Here is a 12,960-nt window from a genome sequence, read left to right on the forward strand (position 1 = left end):
ATTGTTTGAGAACCAGTTCGTTGGGTTGGAATAAGAGCACCAATAAACTCTTTTCCTTCTATATTTCTTCTTCTTCCATTTCTAGTCATTGCATTGTATTATAGACAGAATTTCTTAGATATCCTTTAATCTGGTGCTTAGATTATTGCCCATTTTTTTCATATGCATCGATCTGGCATGATCTTATTGGTCATCAATTTCCCAAAATCATACTTCCTAGTGGAGGATCCAAACCAAAACTATTGAAAGGAATTGCACTAGAATTTTCAAACCCAACTAAACTTTGTTTGGATTCTATTTTTATAATTCACTTTTCAAAAATTTACTTTTTCGTTTTTCATATATATATATTTTTATTTTCACAGAATTTTGTTAATATTTTAGGCAACTTTTTTAATTTTTAGACACACTTAACATAAATACACTTAAAAGTATAATATTTGTGAAAACAATCTTTAAAAAATTCACTAAATATAAAAAATATATAAAAAAAATATAAAAATTCAATACATTTTTCGTATTTTTGTGTATTTATTAATTTTTAAAATATTTTACTATTTAGATACATCTAAGTAAGGTGCATCTAAAAAATTAAAAAAAATTGCTTAAAATTTTAAAAATATTCACTAAAAACAAAAAAATACAAAAAATAAAAAAATCAATTCCAAAAAATTGAAACCAAACATACTTAATTTTCCAAGTTCTATTATCTATAAATACCTCTTCATGCTCTTGCAGCTCTTCATCCCTCCATCCTATTACTGTCTTTCATAGCTTTCTATTCTATGAATAACAAGCCTACAATGACATTCTTGCCCAATACACTTCCCAACCACTTTCTTTCTTTCCCAGCCCTTTTAATCTACCTCATCATCCTTGCACGGCCCACTTTTTTTAATTATGCTGCTTTTGCTTCTTCCTTAACTGGAAAACAAGCAAGTGAAGCCACAGCTCTCTTGACGTGGAAAGCTAGCCTTCACAACCAAACTCAAACTCTCCTGTCCTCCTGGGTTGGAACCAACCATTGCAGTTGGCTTGGAATTCATTGCAACAAGGCCGGTAGAGTTGCCCATATAGACCTTCAAAGTTATGGTTTGAAAGGTACTCTTTCTAATCTTAATTTCTCATCCTTTCCTCATCTCCTCACCCTTCAACTTTTTAACAACTCACTTTATGGGACCATCCCCCCCCATATTGGTAGCCTTTGGAGACTCACCTACCTTAGCTTGCCTCTCAACAATCTCTCTGGACCAATTCCGATCGAAATAGGCCAATTGACTAATCTAAGAATCTTGTACCTGAATAGCAACCCAATCGGTGGCTCCATCCCTCAACAAATAGGATTGCTTAGCTCTCTCAACGAGCTTGGCTTGTATACTAACAGTCTCACGGGTTCAATCCCTTCTTCAATTGGAAACTTGGGCAACTTAACCAATTTGTACCTTCATGACAACCAACTTTCCGGATCAATCCCTCAAGAAGTTGGGATGCTGAGGTCTCTCGTTGAACTCGCACTCTCAACGAACAATCTCACTGGTTCAATCCCTGCATCTATAGGGAACTTGGGCAAATTAACCACTCTGTACCTTTATCGCAACCGACTTTACGGATCAATCCCTCGAGAAATTGGGATGATGAGGTCTCTCATTGATCTTGAACTCTCAAGGAACAGACTCACAGGTTCAATCCCTACATCTATAAGGAACTTGGGCAACTTAACCATTTTGTACCTTCATCACAACCAACTTTCTGGATCAATCCCTCAAGAAGTTGGGATGCTGAGGTCTCTCGTTCAGCTCGAATTATCAATGAACAATCTCACCGGTTCAATCCCTCCATCTATAGGGAACTTGGGCAACTTAACCACTCTGTACCTTTATGTCAACCAACTTTCTGGATCAATCCCTCAGGAAGTTGGGATGTTGAGGTCTCTCGTTAATCTCGAATTCGCAATGAATAATCTCACCGGTTCAATCCCTGCATCTATGGGAAACTTGAGCAACTTAGCCAATTTGTACCTTTTTAACAACATGCTCAGTGGTCATATCCCAGAAGGCCTATGCTTTAATGGATTGCTGGTTAATTTTTCAGCAAATGATAATAATCTCATAGGTCCCATCCCAAAAAGCTTGAGAAATTGCTCTAGCTTACATAGAGTTAGGCTTGACAGGAACCAACTTTCGGGAAATATATCAGAAGATTTTGGTATATACCCAAACTTGGTTTACATTGATTTGAGTTATAACAATTTTTATGGTGAGGTATCACAAAAATGGGGAAAGTGCAATAGTTTGACTAGTCTCAAAATGTCCAACAATAATATTTCTGGTAAGATACCATCTGAATTAGTAGGGGCAACTCAGCTAGCCGTTCTTGATCTCTCTTCAAATCATCTAGTTGGAGAGATCCCATTGAAATTGGGAAGGTTGGTTTCACTATTCAACCTTAAGCTGGATGATAACTATCTATTAGGCAATATTCCTCCAGAATTAAGTAAGTTGTCCAATTTAGAGAACCTTAACTTGGCAACAAATAATCTAAGTGGCTCAATCCCTAGAGCACTAGGAGAGTGCAAGAAACTTTGGAACTTGAATTTGAGCAATAATAGATTTGGGGAAAGCATTCCTATTGAAATAGGCCAGATCAACAATCTTCAACGTCTTGATCTTGGTAATAACTTGCTAATTGGTAAGATACCACAACAGATTGGAGAATTGCGAAGCTTAGAAAGGTTGAATCTCTCCCACAATGAGTTCTTTGGTTCTATACCATCATCTTTCAATAAAATGGTAAGTCTTACTTCCATTGATGTGTCATACAATCAGTTAGAGGGTCCTCTTCCTAACATCAAGGCCTTCCAAGAGGCTCCATTCGAGGCACTGAAAGGTAATAAAGGTTTATGTGGTAATGCTACTGGTCTTAAGGCTTGCTTAACAAAATTGAACACTGGGGATGTTGGAAAAAAGGGCAAGAAAGTTATGTTACAAATTGTACTTCTTGTTTTTGGAATTTTGTTTCTTTTGCTAATGGTTCTTGGCATTTTCATGGCTTTTCGTAAGAAAGTGAGGAACACAAAAAACGAGCCATCACGAGTAAACCACGATAATGTTTTTGCAATATGGAGCTATGATGGAAAAATGGTCTATGAAAACATCATTGAAGTCACTGAGAACTTTAGTGCCAAATATTGTGTTGGAAAGGGAGGATATGGTACCGTTTATAGAGCTGACCTACCAAATGGTCAAGTAGTTGCTGTGAAGAAACTTCATGCAACACTTGATGATGACTGGGCTAATCTAAAAGGGTTTACAAGTGAGATCCGTGCATTAACTGAGATTCGGCATCACAACATTGTAAAGCTGTATGGTTATTGTTCACACCCAAGGCACTCGTTTTTGGTTTATGAGTTCTTGGAAGGGGGAAGTTTGGGAAAGGTACTGAGCACGGACGATGATATAGTAGTCTTTGATTGGATTAAGAGAGTGAACACTGTTAAAGATGTGGCAAATGCTCTATCTTATATGCACCATGATTGTTTTCAACCAATCATCCATCGAGACATATCAAGCAAGAATGTTTTGTTTGATTTGGAGTATGTGGCTCACATATCTGATTTTGGCACAGCTAGATTTATGAATCTCAACTCATCCAATTGGACTTCATTTGCTGGGACCTTTGGTTATGCTGCTCCTGGTATATATTTTTCTATTGCAATGATTTATTTCCAATTAAAGTACCCATGTAGTGTTTGTTCATTTTAACTTACTAATGATGACAAATAGCTAGATTTAAGCTTGTTATTTTACTAATATGCATACCCTTAAATTCTCATGTACGATGAGCATAGCTACTGAAAAGCCATTTTAGAAGAAAAATATGCACTGAAGTAAGTAAATAGTGTTGCAGATGTGTTAGCTAATTGGGGTTGTGATAATAATTCTTATTTCTCTACTTTTTAAGAGCCTTGTAGATTGGTTAAGCCTGTTGTGGCTTTAGATAGGTTGGGTACCTTGTATATATATATTCAAGTTCGTTAGGGTTGATTCTTTTTTGGGCCAAATTACACTTTGTACCCCTATACTTTACACCATTTATTACTTTGCCCCTTGACTTTTAAATTATTTCAATCAGCCCCTAGATTTCAAGTCCAGTTTCAATTGGGCCTAAACATATAAATTTGTCTTAAAATGAGATTTTGGTAAAAATACAAGTTGATAAGGAATAAAGTGATATTTTGATAAAAGTGTAGGGGTGCTAATTGTAATTAATGCTATCACATGACTATTCTTTATTAGTTTTTGAAACAAGGTTATACAAATGGGACCAATTCCAATTTGACTCGAAGTCTGGAGAGTTGACTAAAACAATTAAAGGGTCAGAAGGTAAAGTGGGATTGGATGTAAAGTATAAGGATGTAAAGTGTAATTTACCCATTCTGCATGAATGTTTTTTTTCTTCTATTGCTTGAGAGATAAGGCTCATTACCCCTCTCGATTTTAGATTATTAATAAATTTCTCCTTATGTTGTCAAGGTTTACCAAAAAGTAAAAAATAAAAACTCTTTTTTGCGAGACATGGAATATTTCTTTGTTTAACGTTCATTTAAGAAAATGATTATTTCAGCACGATTCTATGGGTTTCCTTTATTTTAGTACTTATGGTTTTAGTTGAAACTTTGGCCTGCTCTAATGGCCTACCACTTGTGCGAGGATGGATTGAGGGGGCTAGTAGGGGCGACCGCCACCCCAAAATTTTGAAATAACTCCTTAAATATAGTGGTATTAGTTATCAATATTTATAAATTATATAGGCTCACCCATCCAAGATTTTATTGAATTTCTTTAACTCGATTTGCAATTTTAAGTTTCAATCATTACTCTTTAACTCTAGGTTTCCTTTCTCTCTCTGCCTCTTATTCTTCTTGTTTGTTTCGGTTCTCCTCTTCTCTTCTTGTTCTTCTTTTTCCTTCCTCTATCTTTTTTGTTATTTCAATTATGCCCAGAACTCAATTTCCATTTTTAGTTTCTCTTCCTCTTCTCCATCTCTATTTTAAAACAACTTATACTTTCAATTCTTCCTTCTTTTATTATTTCTCTATTTAAATTATGTCTTTCTTTCTTTCTTTCTTTCTTTCTTTCTTCTTCTTCTTCTTCTTTGACTTGATTACATTCAATGGAAGTCGTACTTGCCAACAAAGATATCACATTGCCATTGAGCATTTTCGAGTTGACATTTTACAATTACATGTGATAATCAATTACAAGAATTAAAAAAACTAATTGATTTTTCAAAATTGAAGATATTTGCAAGCATGCAAGTAAATTTAATTTACATTTGAAATTCCGGTTAATAAATTAGACATTCTGAATTTCAAAATTTGTTAATAATATTTGAGTTGTGCCAAAGTGTTTGTAAAATAAGAAAGTCTATAATTTATCCTCATGTCAATAGATTGAATAGTCATCTTTTAACTTTACCTATTTCTACAATGACTGCAAAATGCACATTTTGGTCAATGAAAATTATCCAAACTAAGCAACACAAGTAGTATTTTTTCTCCTTGATTATAAGTTCGCCCCCTATGAATCCATCCTTGCACTCGTGAACAGTCCTTCAAAGCCACTGTATATAGTTCATTGCTTCAAAAACTTATCTTTCTACAGTTAACATTTGGCAGTGATCAAATTTTCATTAATTCTTTATTGCTCTCAAATTGTTTAGGTTGATCGTCAAATCAGAAAAACTAATAACACTTGAAAGACTTTAGTTAAAATTGGTGACTAACAATCCTATTGATGTCTTGAAAATCATGTATGGAAAGGTACGTAGTTGCTTCAGTGAAATAACTATCCTATTTTAAGATATTCATAGTTCTCAGGTTTTCATATTCTGAAATTTCGGCATTGGCATTCATCAAGCATTTATATAATTTCCTTCTTTTGGAACCCTAAACTATTCGAGTCATTTAACAAAGAATTCCAAGCAATTTAATCAATGTCTGGAAATGGGCAAGAAGCATTTTTGTTTACTTTTCCACCCTTTATTTAAATATTTTCTGTTGTTGGGCATTTTTATTTTTTGGCAGAACTTGCTTATACAATGGAAGTGAATGAGAAGTGTGATGTTTATAGTTTTGGGGTGCTAGCACTGGAAGTGATTATTGGGAAGCATCCGGGTGATCTAATCTCCTCTTTATCATCATCCTCGTCCTCATCATCAACATCAACATCAACTGCGCAAGGGATATTTTTGAAGGACATCTTGGATCAACGCCTCCTACCTCCGAGGAATCAAGTGGCAGAGCAAATAGTTGTTGTTGCAAAACTAGCATTTGCATGTTTACACACCACTCCAATATCTCGGCCAACCATGCAACAAGTTGCTACGATACTATCAAAGCAAAGGCCAACACCGCAAAATCAATTCTACATGATTACATTAGGACAACTCTTTGACATCAACTGCTCAAGCTCTTGAGTATTTATTTTTCCTTTTATTCTTGGATTGCATGATGTTCTTGCTTTCAATTGTCTTCTTATACCATTCAATTTCACCCTGTTTCCAGTCTATTTTGCTACTCTTTTCTACTAATTACCATTTTACAAACTTATATATGCCTAATTTAAAAGTATCAATTCTCTATAATTTCTATCATGGTTAGAGATACAATAATGTGTCTTGAATTCTGCAGTAGCTCACTTGTTGTATTACACATATCTTGACTCTCAATCAACAAGTAGGCTCTGTGGTAACGTAATCCGACCATGAATAATAGACACATTCAAGCTCCTGACATCTTGCATGCTATCAACACGTACGACATTGTATAATATTCTGTCTTCTTGATTTTTGCATTTCCAGGTAGCTGGTGAACAAGATTTTCCATGGGAACTTGGCTCCACTGTTATTGGACATCTACGACTTTAGTCTTGAGTTCCAAAAGCCAAGAGAACCAAGCTTGTTTTTCGAGGAATGCAAGGATTCAACTGAGTCTTCGTTGGTCATCTCAACCATAGGGCAATCATCTAAGTTTTTGGTGGGTTTGTTTGTCCTGTTTTATGTGTTTTGTTTTGATTTTGCTTATAGCAGGGTAGTGGTGTGGTGTGTTGCTTTCATTTTTTAGGATTCTGTCTCCTATACTAGACTTAGGTGGTGTTTTTCTTTTGATCTCTCTATTTCTATGGTTCACTTGTGATTGCCTTGTATATGAAATGAAGTTCATGAATCACACCTATGATATTTAACAAGCATTCAAGTTTGGAACCAATTTGCATAGGATGGATAATTCCTTGACCATTTCATAAACTCTTTCCTCCTTCCTCTCATTCTCACGAATAAACAAAGAAATGCTAAATCTTTGCAAGTCCCTAAACCTCAAAAGGGGCTTTTAGCTTATAATCTGATCTTCAATTTGCAGCAGTGTAGGCATGGTGCTGGGGCTTGAGCTTTTGCTCTGTTTCCTTTGTTCTGCTTCTTTTTTGTGTAGCCATATTGGAACCTCTCCAATTCTGGTTTTCTGGTTTGTTGTGGGATTGCTCATGATTGATCATGCATAGGGTGCCAACATAGTTGGGATGCTATGTTTTGGATAATGATGCAGTGTTTGTTCCCACTTTTTGTAAGTTTCTTGATCTACTTTGGATTAACAAAATCTTTTCTTTTGGCTGATCAAAAAAAAAAAAAAAAAGAAGGCTTTCAGTTGCAAAAAAATATCAATTCAAACACATTGTAAAACATCCTCACCATACAGAAACATTTACTAGAAAGTCAATTTCAAGCATCCAAATAACATTGATTCTGCAAAAGCTTTATGCCTTTTGCTTGGCCCAATCTCTAGATATCAGTCTCAAGCATGTGCACATGTAGGTCTAACTCACAAAGCAAACTGATACAAAGGAACTCATAATCATTCACATGACCACTTTTGTTAACAAAGAAGTGTTGTTGAATTGTTACCAGAAAAATGAGCAAAGGCAAGATATCTTGACATGCTTAAGAAGTTCATTGTATTTAAGACAAACAGTTTAGAAAATATACACAAGCAAATTCTAAATTCACGGACAACATACTAGTAGATCAAATAAAAATCTCACACATTAAGGTTATGCAGATAAAATCGCTACACCAAACTAAAATATAGCAAATAAAATTAAGAATCTAATCTAAAACGTTGGGTTAAAAATCTCTAATACAAATAGGCAAAATAAATTAAAAACCAAATAAAAAAATATGGTGTTAGGAGTTTCAATCCTAATTGTGTTCATTACAATGCAATTTGGCAATCCCATTCCAAATACAATTGTGTTTTTTCTATTTAATCTCTTGTGTTCTGTTTGCTGCTTGAATCAAGAAATCTTATGCAGGAATGTTTTATGAAGTTTTGTCCCGGCAATGCCAAAAGGGGGAGATTGTTTGGATTTTTATCCGAAGAAATTAATGATTTGTGTTTTGGCAGTAGCTCTTTTGACAAAACTTATTTTAATTATTGATTCAAGTTGTTTTATTTCTATTATCTTCCTATCTTTCTAATTAATTTCTGTAGGAAATTTATTTTGTTTTCTCAAGGCAATCACAATTAAATTGCAAGACAATTTGAAGTGGAAATGTCTGTAAAGCAAAAGTGAAAAGAGAAGATTAGAGGCTATCGTTGTGTCTTATATGAGATAAGATTTGTTTAATTTTTTAGTCAAAAGTTTTGCAGGCATGCATGTGTAAAAGCATGGATGACATGTGCAAGAAGTTGGGCAAAAGAAAGTTCTTTTGTCAGAAGGATGGGCTGTCCATGGCCGAAATTGTAGGAAATTTCAGAACAAATAATCTGCAAAAGCAGATCAGGATTCATGCCTCATCGCGCCCGCGACTAAGCATATCGCACACGTGATGTGAATCCAAACTCTCAGTATTTTTCCCTGCAACCCACGAAGGGATATAGTGCCAGCGAACAGGCCAGTCGCACCAGCGAACATATCAGTTGCGCCCATGATGGTACTGTTCCCCCAGGTTTATTTAAGGCATGCTCGGCTGAAATATTTTGCACCTTTCACAGATTTTCTAAGTGCTTTCTCCCAACTCTCCTGAATACTTCAAACCTTGAGAGAGATTATTTTTATGAGTGAGAATTATTTTTTGAGAGAGATACATTTTTGTAAGAGAGTTTTTGTTGAGGGTTTGAGAGTCATCTTTGTTGTGAGATTTATTTGTAATACTCTCATGTTTTCTTGATGATTCATTAGCATTTAAGAGCTTCAAATATAATCATCAAGCTGTAAAAAGTACTTCACATCTTCCAAAAGTAAACATTCTTGGTGGATTCCAAGATTGTAGACTTCGGTGGATTCCGGAGTCATTGGCGTCGTGGCGATGTGACAACCGTAGCAGATATCCAGTGGAGGAAGTAGTGTTACTTGTAGATTGAACAAACGTGTGTGCCCCGGAGTGGTCTTTGTATAGTGGATTATTCATCTCGTCAAGGGCCCGCGGTTTTTTATCACAAGTTTATGGATTCCAATTGTAATTTTTTCACGTAAAAAATCTTTTGTGTCGTGGGTGTTTTGTGTTTACTCTTTCTACTCTATGTTGATCATGGATGCATAATTTTTAATTGGATTGCCTAAATTAATAATCACGTTAATATGGGATGTATCTAGATTTCCAAAAAGAATTTTTTCGCCTAAATCTAGATTGTTCATATGGGGTTTCAAAATCTTTGATATAACACAAAATTTTCATTCATACTGTTCAAGTCCTCAGCACTTGGGATACTCAAAAATAATATTGAGAAAGTAAATTGATGATAATTGTCACAAAACCATGTTCACCTAACTTGCATCGACAAACCAAAATTTGAGGAGTTTGCATTGTTATGTCTTTAGATGTCCATGAAACTTATGCTTCTATTTTATAGTCTGAAAGCGTCCTTGTCTAAACTCCGAATATGTATAAATGAACTTGAGTTTAATCTCCTCGGGGGCCATGAAACTGATACTGGCTAAGCATAACAACCACCCCCTTCTTCGGGCCAACAAAACAACCCTTGATCATTTCAAACATAAAGAAAAAAGATCATGTAGCTCCTCTTAGCAGCATGGTTAAACCATATCAGAATGTAAGCATTGTGTAATTTCATAACCTCACATTAGGTAATTGTTAACTTTGGCTTCTTAGCTTAAACTGCGGAGAGAAGACATGACTCATAATTCAAGTCTTTGATAGTCTTCTGATTAAAATTTTATTCCTTTCCGATTTAAGCAAGGCAATAAATAATGCTCTATTTGGTTCATTAGAATGAGATGAAATTGAATGGAACTGCCATTTCTTAGGCTCCCCTACAAAACAACAAAGCCGGCCCTGGCCATTGGCCCACCAGGCCATGGCCTAGGGCCCCTCAAAATAGACTCCAAAAAAGGGCCCCCTCCTATTATAATTTAGTATAATATATTAGGTATGTTTAAAGTCTAAAAAAATTAAAGAAGGCCCAAACTAATTTAAAATAAATTGACCCATTAAAAAATTGAAAGACCTATTCAAAAAAATTAACATTGTTATCCTTTGAAAATAGACCCAAAAAAGGAGTCCCCTTCTATTATAGTTTAGTGTAATATATTAAAGTGTAATATATTAAGTATGTTTTAAATTCAAAAAAAATTAAGGAAGGCCCAAACTAACTTAAAATAAATTGACACATTAAAAAATTGAAAGGCCCATTTAAAATAATTAGCATTGTTATCCATTGAAAATGATTTTGCAAAAAAAAACTAGATTATGCAAGTATGATTGATTTATTTGCTTCTAAAAATGCAAGAAGAGCGCGGATCAAGCGACACTTATTAGTTGTTGTAATGTAATGTTAAGTATTTTTTGTGATTTTGACACAAATCTTTTGTCTTTTCAAATTTTTTTTTTCATTCAATGGAAAAAAAAATGTAAAGGGCGCCAAAAATTTATTAGTTGATTATTGGCTTTGGGCCCCGGAAATCTCAGGGCCAGGCCTGCAAAACGAGCATTCTCTTACAATAGTGAATTATGAATCTATTTGCAATATATTTTTCATTATTTTTGTAGTCACCCAAATATGGAAATGAATATTTTGAGAATGATCATTCCATTTCAATCCATTATAGTAAACCAAATACTAACTACCTAATTGTGGCAGCAATTGAACACACATACAAGGGATGATAATACCAAACATATGTACACAGAGAGAAGAAAGAAACAAATAATGCAAACGAGAATCAAAATGCAAACAGAGAGACTTTAAATCCAAGACCAACTTGAGGTCTGATACCATGTTAAGTGAAATTTTTTCTCAAAAAGTTAAACTATTAAGAAATGTGTCCAATAATATATATCAAGTTATCCTAACGCCCCAAGACTACGCCTTTTTCCTTCCCAATGGGACGGCTCATGCACTATGAATGTTTTGCATCACAGTCAAGGATGGATCTAGGGGGTGCCACTCGCCCGGGGGGATCACATATTATATTAGAAAATTTAAAATAATTAAAAATGATAAAGATTTGCACCTCCAAACATACTTTTGCACCCCATAGTGATAATCCTAAATCCATCCCTGATCATAGTCCTTGTGACCATTTTCTACTCATTTATTTTGATGAGCACTAGTAACAGCTAGGGGTGCGAATTGAGTTGGGTCGGGTGGCCTCTTATTCGCCATCTATCTGAGCTTAGATGGATTAAAAAAAATCAATCCGTATCCGTTCGCTTAGTTAGCCGATGCAGATTGAGTGGGTCGTGTGGATTGGCGGGTGAATGCAAATCAATTTGGTGATTTGGACTTTACTATTTTATGCTTTTTTAAAAACAATTTTTGAGTAATATTTTACTATTTTGGGCCTTATTTGAGTTTAAATTTTTTATTCTTCATTTTTTATAATTAAAATAAAGGCTAAAGTTTTATACTTCATAAATAGCTAATATTATTACTAAATAAAATATCTTTTTTTTAACAGACAATGTATAAAAACATAACATCATTTTTTAACGAGGGTTGGCAGATCGGGTTTGGTTGGGTGGCCTCTCATTCGCCATCCGTCCGAACACGGGCGAACTTGAAAAATCTTCATCTGCATTTGTCCCACCATACTATTGAAACCGCTTGAAAACGGATGGATTGGGTCAGGTTGGTCGGTTTAGACGGATTGGTCGGGTCCATGAGCACCTAGCAATTTACTTTCTAAGCTAGCAATTTGAGAAATGTTTTGAAAATGATTAGACAAATACAAAAGCGGGTGGATTGGGTTAGATTGGTCAATTTTGGCGGATCAGTCAGATCCATGAGCACCCTTAGTAACATCCATTTACTTTCTAAGCTACCAATTTGAGAAATATTTTGAAAATGATTAAAAATATATTTTATCCATTAATCACTTGTATTAGTTTCTTCTCATTCTCATTCTCACTCTCTCTCTCTACATAATTGAATGCTTGTAAGTTGAATAATCAAAGTCAAGTCTGTACACGGCAGATTAACGTTGAGTAGTGGCTGAAAGGTTCTTCCCAACTGCAATGCTAGTAGGATGGCTCAGTACAACCATACATTTTATTATTATTGGCTATAACAAACAATTTTCTTGATCAATTGATATCAATTTTCTTGATCAACTGTTGCACCCCAATAAAGATAATAGGGGCCACTAAATCCGACACTGAATATATATATATATATATGTGTGTGTGTTATTTAGAACATGAATAGTTGCAAACAAAGACGTGGTATTTCACATGTTTTGAAATGTGGTACCATAGGGGTAGATCCTATGAAGCACCGGTACAGGTATGAATACTAGTACTTATAAGATATGGTAAAATAAATTAAAAAAATAAGATATGGGTACGACTAGGTACGTTTGTAAAAAAATATTTATTTTTAATTTAGAATAATGTAAAAATTAGTTAAATGGTTTAATTTGTTAAAATATGACCTACAAATCATATTTA

At 34.6% G+C, this 12,960-nt stretch overlaps 1 protein-coding gene across 2 annotated transcripts; it reads left to right on the forward strand.

Moving 5' to 3' along the window:
- Window positions 1–769: 769 nt before the first annotated feature.
- On the forward strand, window positions 770–9,351 carry LOC145792829 (uncharacterized). 2 transcript variants are annotated; one of them, XR_014332816.1, is made up of 4 exons: window positions 770–3,693; window positions 6,086–6,477; window positions 6,862–7,036; window positions 8,702–9,351. XR_014332816.1 is itself a non-coding variant. In XM_082874479.1 (3 exons), the coding sequence occupies exons 1-2, from the start codon at window positions 786–788 to the stop codon at window positions 6,475–6,477; spliced, it is 3,300 nt and encodes a 1,099-aa protein (XP_082730605.1). In that variant the 5' UTR covers window positions 770–785; the 3' UTR covers window positions 6,862–7,239. The 2 variants fall into 2 exon arrangements, 1 of the variants encoding a protein (XP_082730605.1); XM_082874479.1 differs by lacking the exon at window positions 8,702–9,351 and having other exon boundaries at window positions 6,862–7,239.
- The last annotated feature ends 3,609 nt before the right edge of the window (window positions 9,352–12,960 follow it).

The sequence above is a fragment of the Camellia sinensis genome, chromosome 6 (assembly GCF_055761805.1).
Source record: "Camellia sinensis isolate YWXY chromosome 6, ASM5576180v1, whole genome shotgun sequence".
NCBI classification, from domain to species: domain Eukaryota; kingdom Viridiplantae; phylum Streptophyta; class Magnoliopsida; order Ericales; family Theaceae; genus Camellia; species Camellia sinensis.